Consider the following 21,449-nt stretch of genomic DNA (forward strand, 5'->3'; position numbering starts at 1 on the left):
GTTCAACTTTATTGTATAAAAATTATGACATTTTATGCTACAATCCTCAGATGAAATCTTTTTTTAATTCACACTTAAGACTGAATGCAGGGGGACAGAGAAGGACCATCAGCTGCTGAAGTTCCCTACTTTCCAAACACTGGGAGAATTCATGCTTCACTTTTGCTATTTTTGTTTTAGGAAATGAAGGAATTAGGACTCAATGAGCTGATGAAACCATTGAAAAGGCACTCACACTTACTCTAGAATATGACCAGGTATCTGCAAATAACAGTTTAAATGCTGTCTAGGCAACATGTGTCAACCTGGTGCAGAAGGTTTAGAAAGCAAAAATAATTCTGTAAAGGACTCACTGCCTTCAATGTGCTCTTTTCTGATGCACCACAGCAGAAGCCATGGGAGGGCTCCCTGAAGAAGCCACGACCTCACCATCAGTTCCCAGGATAAGACAGACCTTTGCAGTAATCAGCAAATCATGTCTCATCTCAGAAAGGAACAAACAGAGACTGCCACGAAAAATTGCTTGCAGATCTCTGAGGACTGATGTATGAGTGAGGTACATAATTAAAAAGGGAGAGAGACTGAAGAAGTCCTGAGTTGGTAAAGCAGAAGTCACAGGAGACTCATATTTAGTAACACGGCAAAAGTGAGGTCATAAACCGGAGCAACCGAACGGGAAAAAGGAGAAAAGCACATGGTGAAGGACTGGACAGGTCCCAAATGGCCAAAGAGAAAAGCTCAAAAGACTGCAGACTGAGTTTTGGCAGAAAAACACAGAGAAAAATCTGTTGTCTATTCCTGATGGACCCTTTGAAGTTTTCTGGATCTAATATGATTTTTGTCTGTCATTCTTTGCCAAAAAAGATAAACCCTGCCAGGGAAAGACCCACCTTACCATATCCTTATACTAATACAAAAACAAATGGTCTGTTTTAAATATCAAACACTTAAAATGCCAAATCTTTCTCTACGATGTGTTTGAGATTTTGATATTTTCAAGCTGCCATACTTGCAATTATAACAGACCAAAGCTGTACCTGGTTATATACCTTGTACTTTGCCAAATTATGTCCAAAGATAGGCCTTGGTCCTACACCTACAGCTTCACCACAATCAAGCCACTAGCTCCAGCCATACTTCACTGAACAGGATGAGCCAACCTTTAAACCCTTCCCTGGAATTATTTTAGTTCATACTTTCAAGTGCCTTACTTCCATGCCTTGTAGATGGAGGACATAGTCAACAATACTGAAAATAGGCACTCAGCTAAAAACTATCATGTAATCATTACATTTATGATGCTCAGCCCACCACAGACACTAGTTCCCATTAAAATGACAGCTTTTACTATGTATTACTCTAAGCAATATACTGAGAATTTCACATCCATTTGCAACTCTAATACATTGAAGTGCCCCAAATACTGTTCTGCCATTGCTATTGGCAGATGCTTTTTAGTAGTGACATTCATATGAGGATTGTTAGCTAATTAGCAAATCTGGAACTCAAGTATGTGTTAATTCAGAGTAGCGAGAAAAGAGTGAGACAAGACAAACAGGAGTCCAGAAAATAGAAAATTACCCCTCAAAGACAGTAAATGCACCTTCATAATAGTTAGTGTGAAACCAACACTTTAAAGGCTATGCTGTCCTCCCAACACAGAATGTTCTAAACAGCTTTAAACATCCACATGTTTGACACTAAAATATGTTGTTTTACCTGCTTGGATCTCTTGTATTGTCCTAAACCAACTTTACCATCCCTCCACAAACTACTTGTGTTTATCCAAATGCAGTTCTTGTCTCCCCAGCTGTACAATCCTAGATTTCTGTATAATAATGGTGTTGGCCACTTATTTGGGCATGTTCTTATTTTATTGAGGTCATTACAGACTTTTTCTCTGCTCTCTACAGTTGCATTAGCAGCTTCCTTCCTATTTTTAAATCAGCAGCTAATTTCAGCAACTAAGTGCCTATTGTTTCTTCAGGGTCACTCATAAAACAAACACCATTATTGATCTTTCTGAATCTACCACTAGTTTTTCCCTTTTATCTCATCTGAGTGACTATTCAAGGGGCAATTTCTCAATAAACCAGGACATCTATCCTAGATAAACTAGGGTATCTGAAGAGAGAGATTTTTCTGTCTGTGTGTGCTAATACAGCTCCTATCACAGCAGTAGCCAAGCAACTCATAAACATTTTGCCTCCACTCTACAACACCTTTTTAAAGGGAAAAGTGTTGTTAACTGTCTTTTATAAACAAGGAAGTAAGACACAGGGATTTAGTGCTTCGAAGGCAAAGACCACTGCAAAATGTACAATGAACTGAATTCTTATTTTCTACATTTTAACCACGATGGCATCTTCCCTCTATTTTTGCAGGCACTCTGGATACACAGTTGCTTATTTGCTGGACTACAGCAACCGATGACCTGGCCAGTTGGTATTTATTCTGCATTTCTGATGAGCATCTGAAGACAACAGACATCACAGACATAGAAAAATCATGTTAAACTGAACTGTTGCCTTTATTTCACCTACCGTTATTATTAAACTTCAATGCAATTCTTGAGGCCTAAACCCTAAACCTATTTGCTGTCCTCCAGTCACGCCAAAGGAAATTTTGGCTTTGCAAAGGAAAATGTGATACCAAAATGCAAAGCAGCCCTTAAACGTAATAAGACCTAAGTGACATGTTTCAGACATCAAGTATCTGCCATTACCGCTTTGGCCAAGCGTGGCAAATTTGGTCCCTTTAAAATTAATTCAAGACCAATCCCCAAAGAAACTTTAAATGCAGTTTGACTGCTATAACACACCATCAGTTATCAGAAAAAAATTTTCAATGGTCCCCTGACATATCATCACTATCTAGGCAGTTTCTGCCCGGTTTCTCTCTCTTTACTCACATGGATAGAAGTTGGGCTTGCTGATCTTGCTCTTGCTGAACACTAGATCAACATACCTCTAAAGAGAGGCGGTGGGAAGCTAACGGTGTAGGACTAGAGACTGCTGCCTGTGCTGGATTTGCCTGCTGTGCTGGGCCACGTGGAGCTGGATGAGCCCATGAGTGAGAGCCCACCTAGTGAGGGACAGGAGTCACTGAGCTGGGTCCAGCTCTGCACTGCTGCTGCTGGAGCTTCTGGGATCCTTCTCTGTATGACACTACCCATGCACACAAAAATATACTGCGGGTTCTGTGCCAGGTCAATTATGTCTGTGTGCTTCATTACAGGGCAGGCAGAGCACTTCTGTCCTGCTGTAACACTTCTCAGGTTTATTAAACACAGTTAAAGAAGTTTGTCCCCAGACAGGAAATTCATGCCAAAGGTCTCAGGGATGGCAAACACCATTTGGTAGGGGCAATAACACTGCCATTTAAATGTATTGTTACTCTTATTATTAAGCTACTATATTAGCATGAAATATATAAGTTTTTATGAGAATACAAAGATCAAACACGCTAATTGCATAATGAATAAAGAAGTAGCTAGAAACCACTCAAGGATCTGGAAACAAGTGAATCCCCTGGATAAAAGGCATTCACTTAATCAGGGTATCTGAGTTGCATTCTCAACTCAAATATTTATTTTCTCCTTACTTTTATGCAATAACGTTTTTTGAGAAACAAAATACAGACTGATGCCCTCAGTAGGTTTTTCCTTCACTTAAGAAAGCATGCATCAGGCAAACCTTGGCAACCAAGATGAAGAAAAGTCTTAGTAAAGATATCATGATGGTATTAGGTCAGGCAGACATCAGCCTGATCTACCACGAAGTTGTATGCAAACCCATCACAAGTTACAGGAGCACGTTCTGTGCCTCTTGACACTCTGGTGAACTAACACCCAGTACCAATCATCCCCTGGCCTGACAGCTCTCTTCCTACCCAGTGGTAGACTCTGGGCTCTCTACAGTTTCTGCCTCTACTTGCTAAGTCATGTTAAAACTAGAGACTGCTTTGTCTTCACTTGAACTTTACATCCTGTTAGTCTGCACAAAGGAAGTGAGCAATGTGAACAGCACACCTGTTTTTTCAAAGTGAAGATGCACTTTGTTGGATATTATTGCCATTCAGATATCTATTTAGCAACCCAGTCAAAGGCCATGACCAGCTGCACAGCATATAATGATTTTTTGAAAGGAAAGAAAATGCCACTAAAACAAAAGGCCCCGTTCTGCTTCTGAGTAAACAAATGGGAGTTTTACAAAGGCTCAAAAAGGAAAGGGATTAACATGCTTCAACGTGGTAATGGTCTCAACTGTTCACATTAAAATTTTCACAGTAAATTAAACCATGACAGAGGTAGGAAAGAAGTCAATTTTCAGTGCCTCATGCTGTTCTGCTGACATAAATTGCCATTTTTTAGGTAGTATATCCACCAACTGGTACAATGATAGAATTATAAAACCACAACCCGTTGTTGATTATGTTCGGCCTTTTGCATGCTAATTTTAGTCTGCTCTGCCAAAATAATTGAAAGTACCACCTTATTTACAGGCTTCTAGATATTTAGCATCCTCTCGCTATTCTTTTTTCACCAACCTTCGCTTAAGCCTGCAGTGTTGGCCTTCCCTCCCTGTATAGTGTCTGCTGTTCAACACCACTTCTGCCTCCTCAATTCTGCTCAGGACACCTTTCCAGCACTTACACCCATCCTTTCCAGGGCTCTCTTGTCAAGGAAAATGTTAAATGTCAGTCCATCTTTACCCTGCTCCTCTATGTTTCCCTGCATACAACACTTCACTATCTTCTTTACAGTCTATAAAGACCAGCAACTTTCCTTGACTAGAGAATGATGGCATGAAGCACTACCCAGTCATCCCAGTAAGACTGAAGAGCACAAGTAAATACAGACTCACTGGTTGATGCCTGCCAAGAGTTCCCACAACACGTGTTACTCAGTGAGTTTACACAACAGTGACCAAAAGGGAGGGAAGGGACCGGCAGTGTAAGTGTGCCACGGTAACAGATCCCCCGGAGAAAGCTCTGCCCTGCGTTATTGTAGCAGCACCAGAAGTGGCTGTTTAAACACAATCCAGCCCTTATCTGACCGCCAAATGCCCACGATGCCTTTGCACCTCAGTTGTATCATGGCAGCGTAAAACAAAAAATGACAAAGGCCTATGAAAGAAAGTCAACCCACTAAAGGACAAGGTGCGGCGGGAGGCCCGGCACCCAAAAAGTGCGGGTGCGGAGGGGTGGCAGGTGGGCCGGGGGGCTGCCACAGAGCCAGACCCCGCTTCCCTCACCAAGCCGAGCTGAGCCTCCCGCGCCCACCGGCCCCGGGGACACCCGCAGCCTGACTCCGGCCCTCGCCCTCTGCACACCTGTCCCTGCCCCAGCCCGTGCCCCCTTCCCCGCAAGTCCCGGGCCCGCAGCGCTGTCCCCGCCGGTTCCTGGGCCGTGCCGGGCCGGGGGCGGCGGCCGCGCTGCCCCTGCCCTGCCCCGGGCCGCGGGGGCCCCTCTGCCCCCCGGGGGAGCCGGGGGCCGGGGCGAGGGAGGGCGTATAATAAACAGCATCGTTGTCATGCGGGCAGGGCTGCCGGCTCCCCAAGCCTCCTCCCCGCGATAACAACCCAGGTACAGCCCGCGCTCGCCCCCCTCCCTCCCTCCTCTCCCTCCTCTCCCTCCTCCTCCTCCTCCTCCTCCTCCTCCTCCTCCCGGGGGGCCGGGGAGAAATCTGCAGATCAAAGAAAAGATGCACAATAATAGCGGGGTGGGCGCGCACCGCGGCCCCCCGTCCGGCGGGGCCGGGGCCGGGCCCTCCGGCGGCTCCGTGGCCGCGGCCCGGCCGTGCCCGCCCGGCGGTGCGGGGCGAGGGGGGCGGCGGCGCAGGGCCGGGCGCCCCCTCCGCGGTACTCACCCGGGCCGGCCAGTGCGGGTACCCCTTCATTTTGGCGAACACCAGGTCTCCAGCCTTGTATTCTCGGGGCCGCGGACGAGCCATCGGGAGCCGCCGTGGGAGCCGCCGTGTGTCCCCCCGCCCTCCCGCACCCCCCGCCCCGCGCACGCCGCCCCGGGGGCAGCCGGGCGAGCCCCCGCGGGGTGCGATGCGCCCGGGCACGGGGCGCAGCCGGGAGCGGGGCCGGGCCGCGGGCGATCCCCGATCTCTCCGGCGGCGGCGGCGGCGGCGGCGGCGGCAGGAGGAGATGGGGTGTGTGTGTGTGTGAGTGTGAGTGTGTGTGTGCGTGTGTCTGTGTGTGTGAGTGTGTACGCGGGGGAGGGGGAGGCCTTGGACACAACCCCAGCAGCCCCCGGTACCAGGGAGCGGGGCTGGCCGGGCGGGGGCGGCCGGGGAGCCCTCGCCCCGCGGCGGCGGCGGGCGCGGCGCTGCCCGCGGCCCCCCCGTGCGCGCTGGGCTACGCCGCCCGCGCCGCCCGCTCCATCCCCGCCGCAGCCGCCGCGGCCCCGGGAATATGGAGCCGGCTCCGCCGAATTACTCCTCGGGCAGCGACCGAAAACAGGATCTTCTTATCCCCCCCTCCCTCCCCAGCCCGCCCGCGCCTCCCCCCCGCGCTTTCCCTTCCTGTTATTTTCTAGGTACACAGATCGGTTTCTATGAAAATAGGAGAGCAGAGAGCGCTCCAGTCCCGCCCGGCCCTCCCTTCCTCGCCGAAGCATGACATGGTTCTTTATGCGCGCCCGACATGGAGGCTGGGCGGCGAGGAGAAGCCGGCCGGTGTTTGCAGCAGGGCGTCCGCTTCTCCCGGCCGAAGGCTCCCGGCCTTTGGGCCTGGGAATGCCCTGTCCCCCCTTGTCCTGGAGGCCCAGGCCCCTGGTGCCTGCAGACCCCTCTTGAGCCCTCCCCGTGCCACCGGGACCTGCCCCTGAGCAAACCCTAGGCAAAGGCCTGGCTCCCAGGCATGGGGTTCTCCCAGTTTCTGTACCCAACCTGTTCCCCACTGCCAGCCCCTCCACCTGCCTTCTCAGCCTAAAACTAAAACCCACAGCCACCAAACCATGGACCTTGGAGCTGCACAATGGGGGCTTCCCCTCACAGGGTGTTTGGGATCTGGCACTTGCCAGATGATGCTGGTTTCTACACATGTCCACCCCTGTGGAAGGGAAGCACTAGGAACTCACAAATCCTAAAGTGCTGCTTTTACCATAATGTTACCAGTTCAGTTGTAATGTGCAGACATCAATTATTACTGACATTTGTTACACTGAAGTATTGTCTAGTGGAGCAAAACTAGAAAGGCACCTGCAAGGTGGGCTACAAGTGGAAAAGCTTAGGACAGGTTTTTCTGCAGGTCTGGTTGAGACTGTAGCAGTGGATTCCCCTACCACTCCCACATTCAAGATGGCAACTGTCCTCTTTGGGTTTAGGGAGGCAGCTCTGGCTGAGTGCTTCTCTGAGTCCCAAGGAAAGCACCTGGCCACAGGCAGTTCCTGGTGATGAAGAAGGAAATAGATGGCTGAAGACTGTAGGGTCACATTTTGGGGAGGGGGTAGATGGACCATAGAGAGCACTTCCAGTCTGCAAGGGCTGGTAATGGCAGAGAAATAAGACAAATAAATCCTTCTTCTAGCACCTGTTCCTGGGCTGGAATGGGACCAAGAAGACTCTTGCTGTTTATGGTATCCCCAGATGTGGCTCTGGTACTCAAATGCCACTGTTGCTAGTATGTAAGTCAATAAAGTTTGTCACTCTGGGTCGTAAAGAAGGATAAGCACTTCCCTGCTGGTGAAAGCATTGCTGTAAAATCATTAACTCAGGTATCAGTAGCAGACTAATAATGAAAAAAAAATTCCAAAAAGCCAGATAAACATTTAGATGATTAGCCTGCACTGTGCTCAGTGCTGTTATCTGTTCCTGAAGTACTGCAATCATTGACAGGGTTGCCAGTGCAGCCACCTTCAGTATAGACATGTGGCCAAATAGCTCACTTTCACTTTCATCAAATAGGATTTTGTATCCTTTTAAATTGATACCTAATTTCAGTTTAAATTCCCTTCAGAAAAATGTAATATAAAATCTCTGAGTATAGGAGCTGTGGACTCTGATCTGAGTCTGTCCAGAATAATCCTATGTGCTGTCTTACCTCCCATACCTCTATCAGCTCCCCAAACCAGCCTTACTTCCAGAATATTTACTCGAGAGGTGGAGCTGCACCTTTTTTTTTTTTTTTAATGCATTATTTGCTTTTCATTTCAGGTACGAATAGCTCTTTCTAGTACCTTGTTTAGTGACCTTAAATCAGAAAGGAGCAGGATGTGTGCCAATTTCTTCCAAAAGGAAACTCTACACTTCATATACACACCCATGCAACAATGTATTGCTTATGTCAAAATAGCAACACTCAAGTAACTCAATACAGCACTGAAATGTCTTATTGCAATGTACACATTTTTACTTCCTTTTGTCCCAACACAGTGAACAAATAATGTTTCTAGTCTGCAGTGAAGATAATCACATATTAGAGCTCCAAAGAAAACTCATCCCAGGGACATGCAAGGAGGCAGCTCTCTTTTCCTCTTGTGTATAGACTGCAAAGGATGAATGAGTTGCTAAGGTAAGAACTCTGCTCAGGTTTGGCCAGCTGAAAATTCTTAAACATTCTGCTGACAGTTCCTCCATCAAGCCATGGTAAAGATGCTTGGAAAGCATGGAGAAGAAAAAGCAGATTTTCCTGCCGATAAATGAAAAACCAAATCAATGTTCCACACATTAACAGTACAGAAAAGCACCTTGGCACAAACAGCAAAGGAGTTTGGTAGGGTACATAACCCCCTCAGCCACTCATCACAGCATACAAAGCCCGAGATGTCCTGCTATGTCACCTGTATTCTGTTCCTTTCTCTTCTGTTACAAAGGGGAGTTCATCTACTCCTTCTACACAGAAGTGTGAAAGGGGAGTGAAGAGAGTTTCTTCCAAACACTTCAAGAGCAGTTTCAGACCATACCAGTGAATGGAGGGGTGCAGAGGCTTGCTAATAAATGCACTGTATGTGCATAGGCTGGGTCCTAAGCCTACAGAAGCCAACAGCTGTGTCTGCTCTGGGCACAAAGGTCAGCAGGTCACAGATGCAGCAATAGCATGTCCTTACAGAGCAAGGGAGACCAGCAGCAGGGATGGGTCTCCTTCCCCCTAAGCTCCCCCCAATGATAATACCAAGTTCTCTCTCACCTCGCAGCCTGCCAGACAGGTGTTATATTTCCAGAGCAGGGCAGTGTACACAGGTATGAGCAGGGAGAGGGGGTGAAGGCAGAGGCCCAGCAGGACCATGCAGGGAGGTGGCAGGGCCAGGAGTGTGGTCAGTACTGAAACCCTGAGTCACCCAGGAGAGATGGAGTCTAAGGTAACTATTTTGAAGTCATTACCACACTACTGAATTTTGCTTTCCCAATAAATCCCAGGAAACGCTGTTCTTAAGTTATTGAGAATCTTCAAGCTAGTTCTGATCACTTCCCCCCTGTTCATATGAGGAGAAAAAAAACCTCTACACATTCCTGGTTGAAAACTTTCACAGTGAAAGAATTTCATTGATTCAAAAGTATGGATCAATCTTTAAGAAGAGAGTATGTGGACATAAAAGGCCTAATTTCAAAGGAATCCTCCAAAGTCATGAATAAATTTTTAAACACACCTAAGTTTTGCATTAAATGCTTGATGACCATGATCACCTACTTGTATGCAAACTATTCATGGTGCTATCTCGCACTTGCCATTTTGTGAGAAGCTGCCTACATTGTGTCTGTTGAAGCCACACAGATTATTGTATTTGCCTCTAAGATTCTGTCCCTGGCCACCTTACAATTTTTGCTTTCCCTGCTCAAATCTCTTTTAGATCTCTGCAGCATGGCCACTTGTACCATCAACTTTACTGTTAGACACTAAAATAAAATTATTTATTTTTACTTATCTATCTATAGATGGTATAATTTTCTTTCCTTCTGCATTTCCTTTTCCTGTATGTAAAAATGTGTCAGTGATGATTACAATGATCAGTGTTTTGTCTATGTCCACAGTAAGCTAGAGCTTCTCTGTTAAATATTTTAATAGGAAATTGTTCTGGATTACAACTGAGCCATTCCCCTGTGCAAGATGTGTCTGAGAGCACTGTCTGAAATCACAGAGCTACTTCATGTCAGGCAGAAAGAGGCCATGATGTTTTATGTCCATCCCAACATGCACAGAAAGGCACTTACCATGCCCATTAGGATATTCTTAATTACTGGAGATAAGAAGCTCACCAGGGGATCTCAAGCCTTCTCTGTAATAGGCTTAGAAGGGAGAAGGGTGTGTATCATAGCTGGAGCAAGTTATCTATACTCAGTTTCATGAATCTTCTTATGTTATACACTCCTAATCATATTAAATTAGACAATCTTTACCGTGATTGCTTTACATGTTGCAGAGGTGTGAAGGCACATCCTAGAGGCAGAAGAGATTGAAGCACTTCATTTAAAATTAACTTTCTCTCTGGTTGGTAGCTTTCCACTGTAAGCTGGAAAGGTTTGTATGGGATGGAAATGTTATTAGCAAGTATGCATTGCTGCCATTCCTTGTTCTCTACAGGCATTTCAGCTAAAGCTACAGCAGGCAAAAGGTGCCTACAGTCAGTGCTGCTTAACAGGTTCCAGTTCAAACCTCTGGGTTTAGTTGCTTACACGTTTTTCATAATTTAACCATTAGAACTGAAATTTTCCATGATGAATCAAAACTCTTCTGACAACGACTGTAGAAGAAATAACTGCAAAATTACCAAAATTTCCAGGTACCATATGAATGTAGCTCAGTTGCAAGAGTCTGAAAAGCATTCATAGACACTCAATAGGGATTGATAAACAAGTCTCATGTTCTGTCTGGACTAACCATGCTCTAGGCTAAAGTGAATGTGATTCAGCTCATGACTGGAGATGACTGCAGAAGCAAATTTGGCTCGTGAGAGGGAAAAATGGCTGTTCCCCTACGAATACCTCAACAGCACCAGTGACCCAATCGACATGCAGAGAGAGAACTGGGAAAAGCTGGAAGGGGAGCAGGACCTAAAGCCTGGGAAGGATGGGAGAAAAGCAGAAAGGGATTAAGAGATAGAGGCAAAAGCAGTCATGAGTGTAAGAACACAAAGATTTCAGAGTATCTTAGTCTACATCAAGAAAACCCACACATTATCTACCAAAATTCTGTGACCCAGTACATCTCATTCTCTGCTGGCAAGCTCTCCATACAAAGACTAATGACCTGTTACTGTGCTGCCAGTTGGCTCATCAGTTTATGTGGAAATCCTGACACTGCATTCAAACTCTCTGACCTACCAGAGCCTCTAAATAGTAACCAGCCTGAGGTTTTCTATGGGGAAAAAAAAAACAAATCAGAGGGAGATTATTAAAGATTGTATCACAAACCTTTCAAGCAATTGGAGTATTTCCTAACATTTGACTACCTGACTTTGCAACTTCAATGTTTGAATTTTCTCTTGTGGCATGTGAGATGCCTTAGCAGCCATTTATTGAGAAACACTTGACAAAATCTAGTATTTCCATAAACATTTCACATGATAGGAAGATTATCCTGATGGACAGAAGTTGCAAAATATACTTTGCTGTTCCCATAGTTTTAAATGTTTTTTATAGATGTCATTTATTGCAATGAAACTAGTGACTTTTCATTTCTATTTGATATACTAATCTATAAAATGCCTCTTCAAATGGCCAGGTGAGAGACTCCATCTCTAAAGCTATAAAGCAATAATACCTAAGAAAGAAAACCTGCAACAGACATTTCTCCTATGAGGAAATATTTTAGATGTGTCATCTAAAGCCTCAGAGATTTATTGAGTGAGAAGTATGTTGAGAGTTGACAGGAACAATAAATTTAGTACCAGATTCATGACACTTACCCCATTGCAGTTTCCCCTCATAAATACTGGAGAAAAGGATTTCTCTCATATGCCCTCTGGTGCATTCATCAAAATGCCTTTTGAAATGTGACTTAATGAATAATTACATCCCAACATGGACAACAGAACAATATTTATTTAAGGAGATTTGTAACTTCACTTTTGTGTTACCTGAATGACTGTCAGAAGCCAGGAAAGAAATAATGAGGCTAGCATGAAACTTCTGGGCATTGTTGCTGCTTTGTACCATAAAGCCCTTCTCAGGAGCAGCAGTTTGATGTTGGGATATACCTATTGCTCTAGAATTCACACTTCCAAAACCCAAGCCCTGAATCTCATCTGCTGTACTGCAGTCTGATGCGTCAGTGCTACCACAGGAAAAAAAAAGAATTAATAATTCAGTCAGGAGTTTCTTCCTGGATAGCTTGGCATCAGCAAGAGTTTAATGGAATCCAAACTGACTGTAAGGAATGTCATCCCAACTCTCTTGAAATCAGTAGAAAAACACTCAGCATGTCACCTCTGAAACTTTCTTCAGATCATCCTTCTCTATTCCAAGGTCAACATCACCAAACTCTCAGTGACTCAAATCAGTACACTGGGGTGATGACTATGATGGGTACCAGGATGAAAACTGGCATGAAGAAGGGCTTGGGAAAGTGGATATGGATGGTATAACATCTGATGGGTTTCAGGGGAAGGAAGTCATTGCTGGTCGGGCAGAAATGGGGTAAGTTATTTTCTCTCCCTCCCTCATTCCTAACAAATAAGCTACTCAGCTCTCTGGGCAGCCACTCCTTTTGCCTGCAGGGCATAAAGGGAGGCTGGAAGGGAGGGACCAAAGCAGCTGAATCCACCACCACCACACTTAGTCTGAAATGCTGTCACTTCACCCTCCTGGTGTACTCTGAAAGATCAGCACATCACCATGTGCAGTGCAAGAACTGGTTCCAGTTGGCTCCTGTGAGAACTTCTTAAAAGCACATTTCTTCACACATTCCACATACCCACTACCTCCAGATCATGTTTCTTGTGATGGCCTGCAAGGCTGCCCCTTCCCTTCCCGCTTACATCTTGTCATGTGGCAGCCACATGTTGATTGTTTCCCCATTAACCACAGCAAACCAAATATCCTGCTCACCTATTTGTCTCTCAGAGATCTCCTCCCTGTGCTCCCTGCTCATGACATGTCCTTCTCATGAATCACAACTCATTTCTTTCGAATTCCTTCCTCAAAACTTCATCTCTCCCAGAAAACCCAGGACAGCCAATTAGGTCTGCCATGACTCTAATTAGAGTAAGGGTTAATGTAGGAGCCTGGAATTAAAGTGGTATAAAGGATGAAAAGAAAAGGTCATGAGTAGAATGTGGAGGAGGAAAGGAAATTAGCATGTTTAATAGCAATTAAGATTATAACTTAATATTACCTTGCCAGGCATTTCAGTGATCTCTTTGTTGTATAATGTATCCCTTTCCCCACAGTCTGACTTTGTTTTTCTCAACACTGCCCTCTTCAAAGAAGGCATAGTTTTCTTATTCTGAGTTTGGAAAGTTATATATTTATAAATAATAAATATAATAATAAAAAATCAAGGCTACTGCACTTGCTAGCAAACAGCCAACATGCACTAGGTCTCTTAGAAGTCAGAGGTCTGTTTCTGCTACTATTTGTGCCACTTTATCTACTTAGGATGCAGTGAAGTTGCTCCTGATTCATATCACTGAGAAAGTGAGTTGCTAAAATGTAAAATCTCAATAAGATACAAAGACAATATAAATATTACAAAAAGATTTTCAGAGACAGTAATATAAGCCAGGAAAAGAACATATTTCTAAAGAAGTGACAACATTACTATGTAATTAGAACATAATAGCTTGGTAAGTAAATGACTTGTTTCTGGCCACTTGTTTATTTTCTTCTTTAGCTGTCACTTATGTTTAAGTGGATGCTATCTTATTGAACATGAAAAGAAAACTACAATGCTTCAGAAAAAAAATGTTTTCAGAAGAAAAATGATACCTATCTTCACTGAGTAGCAGCAAGGGGCCTAGTATATTGCTGGAAGACAAGCATAAAATATTTAGGCTGGTTAGTATTAGGAAAGTCAAAGAGAATATTATGAGATGAAGCAGCCAAACAGAATTGGCAATGATAGTCTTATAATGGACAAGTATTAATAGACTGTTTCTCCCACTGGACATGCATGATGCTCCTGTCTCACTCAGGCAAACCTCCCACTGAAACTTTCAAAGGGCATATTGCCAGCCTAGAGCTGAGCAGGGACCTTGGGACCAAAAGTGATATCCAAATCTTCTGTCCATTCATGTAATGCCCGTGTTAATTGCTTGTACTGCATCCTCCCTCTGCAGCTGCACAGGGCCTGACAGCTTCCTGTACTGGGCAGATACTGGTCCTCCGCAGGTAAGAGTCAGTCTTTGTTGCCATGTGGCCCATGGTGCCCAAAGAGGAGAAATAGCTTTAATATTCAAGGCTGCTTTTTGTTCATGCAGTGACCAACAGTGAATTTCTGGAGCATGGCTAGCAGAGGAGTAGTAGAAAGGCAAGAACTGGTACATCTGGTTAGGCACCACAGACCTTTAGTTAAATTGTGCTGTCTCACAAGCCTTGGTTTAAACAGAACTCTGGACCTACATGACATTTTGGACCCTGCCAACAGGAAAAGATCTACTTTTCCATACAGCTCTCAGGCAGCAATAGCATGAATTGAAATGAGCTGCAGTTTGCTTTCCCATGCAGTGTCATCCTCTGCTCACTACCAGCCTTCCAGGATAGTTTGTACCTTAAATGCTAGCACAGGGAATTCATAGGATGTAGACTTTAGCAGCCAATATAGAAGCATTCAAACCAATATAAACTATATGTCAGTAATGCCCACGTAACATAAAATTAACATTGTTAACAAGGGATAAGAAGAATTGGGATTCAGGGCAGTAATATAACCAAGTAACAGCAGGCTGTTCTATAACCACAACCCATAAGATGTTTTACATCAGTGCTGGCCATTGTATAAACTTTGTGCAATTTGTTTGTCTGTTTGTTTCAGCAATAGGACTTTAAATGAACAGGCAAAAGATGGTTCCATTTTGTGTCCATTTCCCGAAGTTAATAAAGTGACAAATTAAAGTGAGGTATACAAATTAAAGTGAGAAATTAATTTCTCAGCAAATATGTAGTTTACAGTAGTTGTAGTTGTAAGAAAGGTCAACAGGCCAAATGCTCTTGGTGCAACTTTGCTGACAGCAACACAAGAAATAATTTAGTCACTGTGTATCTGGTGTACCCAGTACTCTGCTGCACAAGGCAATGAAAGGAAGCACACTCACACAAGCCTGCTGGGTGTAAAACTCCCATTAATGCTGATTGCCCTCTTGCATGACCAGCAAGATCTTGCATTTGAGTTCTCCAGACAATTTCAGTCTTACCAATACTATGTAGTTCTGCGCATTTATAGGCTACTAATGAAAAACTGGTAGATTAAATTTATACTAAATGTTACTTAAACTGTTATCATGTGAAATTTTATGCAGCAAAGTACACACAAAACTGATGTAAACCCTCAGACATTCCTTTATTTCACTGAATATGAGCCCATTTTCTTTCTCACACACGTTCTCACACAACCCCCCCCCCCCCCCCCCATCCCATAACGAACCTACTGGTTCTGACTGATCCCGACATCCCTGAAGGGCTGGGCGCAGGTCCAAGGAGCCGTCTCAGAGTAGATCACTCTGCCATATGTTTGCCTTTCTACACAAACATTTGCCAGGAAATCTATCACCGTCAATGCAGCACCATCATGTGACATGATAATAAAAATGTTTATGTGCAGTCTCCGCGTTTTGCAGACAGGGAAGTATCTGTAGGAATGAGGATACTGCTGTACCCTCTCTTTTAACTATCACATTTGTTTTTTTGGCAATAGCTTTGATCCTCTCAGTGTCCTTCTTCTGTCAGTAACCACTCTGGTTTAGATTAAGGACAAATGCTCCATTTCTCTCATTTTTCTTAGTGAAGTGCTCCTGCAAGCTCCTTTGTTTGAAGCTTGTGCTTCAAACACTTAAAAACTAGGGCTTTGAGTCCCTGAGTGTTTGCCTCCAGATCCATGCCATCTAGTTCATTGCCAGGTGTGTCAAAGGCTGCTGCCCCACAACAGAGCATGCTCAGCTCCAGTCTGCCACTGAATGGGCAGTGGCATTTGGAGATGCTGCTACAGGAACGAGCAGAAGCCAAGTCAGAACATGTACAGTTGTTATTACTGCAATTGATGGGAATCTGGGTTATGCTGTGATGCTCCTAAGGCCTGGAGCTGAATTGTTACTGCCTGTCCATTTACTGAGTGAATCACTCAGATGTCCTACAGAAAACTCCAAGAATAAATGACTTGAGTAGAATGAATGTTATAGTACAGACACCTCATACAAAAAATCCCATGGAGGCAACCTAGAGATTCTTACTTTGAAAGACTGAATATGTCACTTTGTGTCACCATGCATTGGGATATGCCTGTGCAGTGTCAACAGCTGAATCTCTGCTGGATTCTGTGGAGCCTTCCCTTTCCTGGCTAACAAAACTGCTGGGGGTGGATTTTAAAATGTTAATTTATTCCATCTTTAAGGCTTAGTCCCAGTGCTGGGCTTTTGTTTTCTGGATGGTCTGAATTCGTCGACTGGGAGAAAGTGTCAATATGGTGGCAAAAGTGGTTTCATTTCTAACACAAATCACCCAACTCCATTCTGTATTACAGCATACACACATGCACCCTGACACATGGCTCTTGCTATTTAGAGGGAAAGCTTTTTTCTACATTTTGGTGGGTTTTGCACTAGAAGTCAGGGAGGCCCAGCTGGGGGCTCCTGCACTATTTAAAAGGATACTGCAGGGCCGTTTTAGTGTAAAAGTAAAAACAGATGACACTACGTGAAAAAGGCTTCTCACTGGCTTGCCAAAATCTCTACAATTTCAAAATTCAGCTATGTATTTCTTAATATTCATTTCTGTGATCATTTATAACATAAAAGTGCTTTTAAAGTGGACTCCAAAACAGACTTTCTAAATGTTCTTGCTTTCTGTTGTACTTCTTATCATCTTATTTGTAGTGTGAAAGGAAGATAATGCTGGCTTTCTCTAAAGCTGGCTTACTTTGAGAAGTATATGTACTATAAATCTTGCTTTCCTTACAATGCTAATGATGTGCAGAACAGGTAAAAATACTAATAAAAACAATGGACATTTTCAAGGATTTGATGGGCTATGTGTTCCTTCCAGCTGTAATCTCAATTATTTCATCAGGGTTGAGCAGTTCATCAGTGTAGGGAAACTTCTGCCTAGTGTTTGATCCTCTGTGAAATCATGGAGTCAATTTGCAGCTTTGTACTGACTATCCTAAGCTGGCCACATATTTCTTTATGAATATTGCTTGTAGTGCCAATTTCTATCAGAAAATGTTCAAATTATTTTCAGTTTGGATTACTAGACCTTTTAGAATAATTTTGAGGATGACATGGAAACTAAGCACTCAGAACATCTTATTTATATTTGTTTCTCCTTCAACACTAAAATGGCCACTAGAGTGCTTAAGTTACCTAAAATATCAGTGCAGACTGGCAGGTTCACAGGGATAAGCAATACAAAACCCAATTCAGCCACAGTTATGGGGGAGTGTATAAAAAAAATAAGAAACTTTGCTTGCTTTGCACATGTCTAGCACATAGCCCAGTAGAGCCTATGCCTGTAACAAATGTTTGTCACGAAAAACACGTACAGACAGGTTATAAAATCTGCCTGCATCTGGAGAAAGGAACAACATTCAGGCTCAATATCATAGCAAGGGTTATCACAGTGTAAATTTTATTTGTGATCGGTAGAAAATAATGTAAAATATATTTGAGTGATTTGTTCTGGCATGTCAGGGAAACTAAACTCTTAGGGAATACATTCTGTATATTTTAAGTATTCCAAGGTTGCATATTCTATTTACCACAGAAAAATGATGTTATTAGTGTAGATCCAAGAAGAGTCACACAGTGTGTTAGGAAGGAGGTATCAGATCCTCTGCCTCTTAAACATCAGTGAATAGGCCAATGGGCTCTTTGTGTAAGACAAAGGTTGTAAGACACATGGTTTCCTCTAAAAATTGAAAGCCAAGCAGCCCAGGAATTCCTAAGATATATCTAGAATTGGTGTGAGGAACTGCTTGTCAAATAAGAAGAGGCAGAACATGAAAACTGACTGAGAAGGAATTTTGAACAATTAGTTACTTATAGAGGCTGGACTTCAGGGTGGGCTGCTGGATGAAAGAGCTTTAGGCTTAGATTATCTGATTTCTTCCTTAATCAAAAAGTCTGTGACTCTGGATATTCTTTCAAATGAAGAGATATGTGTGAACTGAGCTAGTCCACAAGTATTCAGTATTGGCTGTTTGGGTCAATAGGAGCAGGAATGTGTTAGTATGAAAACTAACTGAAAGAAACATTAGTCAACAGAACTATAAAACACTACAAAGCTGGGATTTCTAAACTGGGCTTTGGTCTGAGGATAAGCCAAGAAAGTTTGGCGCTTTTTTCCCCCTTTTTTTCTTTTTTTAAAGACAAATAGAAATTCCACCGGGAGGCTTAAGTTTAGAAATTAATATCTGAACCCCTCCAAGAAGTCTGTCAGACTGTCACTCACACCAAAAAGTTCACTACCATTCCTTGTACATGTGGCCACCAGCTACACTCTGCTGAGTTTAAAGCAGAGAAAACTGCAGTTGTAAATGTCCAGGGAAACTGCTGAAATGTAATCTATGATGTATTTGTACTATGCAGCTGGTGGAGATGCTCTGTTTGAGCACAATCAAAAACCTGAAGTCAGTAGGAATCTTTCCATTAACTAATAAACTTTGCATGAGAGCCATTTTGTGGCATAATTAGCTCCAAATTGCAATTGCTTGTAACTGTACCATAGCAGACTGACTGATCAGCTATACTTCTAGACATTTTATGGTGTCTTTTTATGAATTTGGGGAGAAAATAATAGCACATACTTATGAGTTGCAATTTCCATGAGAAGTATTCTTTTATTTTTGAGTTTGAATCCTATTGTCAGGAGACAAACTTGGGACTCTTCCGAATGATGCCTGGTGAACACTCATTCAACCTCGGGGCCTTTGCTGGTTTGCTGTTTCTGGTGCTGTTCCAGAGCAAAACCAGTTTCCTTTTCAGAAATGGGAAGCCAATGCTTCTGACAGCTACCAAATTTTGCAACATAACAGAAAAAACTATTGGGTCAAGTCCTGCTTTAGCTTTATTCAACCTGCCCTGTGCTGAGGAACTGGCAGTGTACTGAGAGCTGTACCACTGTGTCCAAAAGCACTGCAACTATTGATAAAAGACAATACCAATCAGGAAGCTTCTGTAGAACAGACCAGCATGGGGATTGTGGCTTCAACATTTTGCTGATCATTTGCTGATGCAGTTAACAGCTCTCTCTGAAGCTACTTAGCACATGCTGGTGCTACTGCCATAGTGCACTTGCCAGAAGGATTTGTCCACCTGGACTTTCTCCTCTCCCTGCATTCCCCTGCATCAGCTAAAGGTGCATCTCCAGCACGGCTGTCTGCCAAGACACTGCTGGGTCAAATGGACTGCTGCTTCCCAGGGATAGCTTGAAAGTGTTGCCATTGTTATACTTGTGTACAGATCCAAGTCAGATAGTTTATTTTCTCTAAAGAGAGTCATTCAGCTCTCACAGAAAGGACAGAGAGAAAAGCCACATGAAAAATATCTATGCTGCTGTTAATGTAGTCCTTCCAAGGCCTCTGACCTTTCTCATCAGGAGGGTTTTCCAAGCTTCGTTCCAAAACAGAGATCTGTGTTTCCCTGAAGTACTGAATAATTTCCAGCAGAGGTCTCTGCCTACTAATAATTCCAGTCTGGTTGGACTGCTTATGCACCACAGGGTTCAAAAGTCGGTGTTAGGCTTTGTCTCTTCACAGGAGTAAGAAACAAAACCAAGACTTCACGAATCTGAGTGCCTGGGAAATCATCATCTACTTTGCAGGGCAGTAATGCCCATCTGTTACATACACAGAGATGATCTCAAGGAAGGTTTCCTTATGTAAGTTATTTTAAATAATTCTCTTGAGATTTGCACAGCACGTGTAGCCTACCTACAAAACCCACATTTCAAAGGATTTAAGAATTAAGAACCCTTCATTGTCAAGTACATAAGAGAATTATTAAACTGTAAATATCACACTTCTGCATGCAAAACAGACAAGTTCATTTCAAGCAAGGAAAAGAAACTTCTCCTGTCTTCAGAGGTAACTCTGATCCCTAAGCTGAGATCTAACCATGCTTAGGGGGAATTGCTCCAAGAGACACTTAGCTTTCAGGCTAAAATCTCTTTGCATTTCATCTGGCTCTAACACAAATGTACCATCTGCTTATGAGAAAATTATTTATTTTTATGCTTACACTTCCTTGTCTTTAATTTTATTTACCAGTCTACTTCACTGCATGGGATGCACTCAAAAAAAGCAAGGTGCTAAAAATAAGCATTAAACATTTCTACTTTTAGGTCTGGTCTCTAATTGCTCTGTGCAGCATCTCAATTAACTAAGAAACATTAAGAAGTCTCAAACAGAGGCTCTTTTGAAGCTGAAACAATAGCATCAGGGTAGGGCAAGTTCCCTTCCCTCACCTCAAGAAAGAACCTTACCATGTGCCAAGCTGTTTGCTGGTGTGTACATTTTGTTACAGCAGAAATGCAAGACATGAGAGTTTTGCAGCAGAACCACCACAATTTCCCCAGTTCTTAGTACAACCACAACACCTGCTTGTGTGCCACATGACGCTAAATGTGGTACAACAACAAAAGCTAATGGCTGTTCACCCTGAAATCTTCTTGATAAACATACATCCTGGTGCAGAAACATATATCCTGGTGCAGTCTCTCCACTGTGATGTGAAAGGTGCACATTCCCTTTGTCTCTGGCTGTTCAAAAGCCACAGTTCCATATTTCAGATTGAAGCAAGGCCAGTGACCAGCCCAGCACAGCTGTGTCACCACCACCAGCCTCTTTAAAGAGAAGTCCACTGGGCAAATACCACTGGAGCATGGGCAAGGTCTGATCCTACCCATTGCAGTGGGGTGACTCACAGCAGTAGTTTTTGTGAGGAATGCCTGAAGAATCCCAAGCCATTTTCTTAATAGCTCTAATTCATGTCATAAAATCTAGCATTATTGGATGGTAAGTCTACATACATACATGCTGTCACCCCCTTCATTTCCACAAAATATTACAAGCTGAGGCTTTGAGGCAAGACTGGAAGCTGCACATATAGCACTGAGAAAAACACTGAAAACAAATTCAGCCTTAGAACACAACAAACAACAATTGCAAAATGAGAAAAGGTATTAATGCTCTTTGCAACACCTGGCACAAGGCCTCCAACTCACCTTAGCACAGGAGCAAAATTTACTCCAACCTACACCAACTAATCATACTGGAACCATTAAGGTGGCATTATATGGATGTGATTGCCAAATTCCAAGATCACTGTAATTCATTGTCCAGCTCTGACTCACTCGC

General features: G+C 43.5%; 1 protein-coding gene across 1 annotated transcript in view; it reads right to left on the minus strand.

The window, feature by feature from the left end:
- HDGFL3 (HDGF like 3) overlaps window positions 1–6,315 on the minus strand; it is a 37,892-nt gene extending 31,577 nt beyond the window's left edge. Inside the window, exon 1 of the mRNA XM_064668914.1 lies at window positions 5,870–6,315. Coding sequence (XP_064524984.1) covers window positions 5,870–5,953 — 84 coding nt within the window. The 5' untranslated portion in view covers window positions 5,954–6,315. The remainder of the gene's footprint in view (window positions 1–5,869) is intronic.
- Window positions 6,316–21,449: the final 15,134 nt, after the last annotated feature.

The sequence above is a fragment of the Pseudopipra pipra genome, chromosome 12 (genome assembly GCF_036250125.1).
Source record: "Pseudopipra pipra isolate bDixPip1 chromosome 12, bDixPip1.hap1, whole genome shotgun sequence".
In the NCBI taxonomy this organism is placed as follows: Eukaryota; Metazoa; Chordata; class Aves; order Passeriformes; family Pipridae; genus Pseudopipra; species Pseudopipra pipra.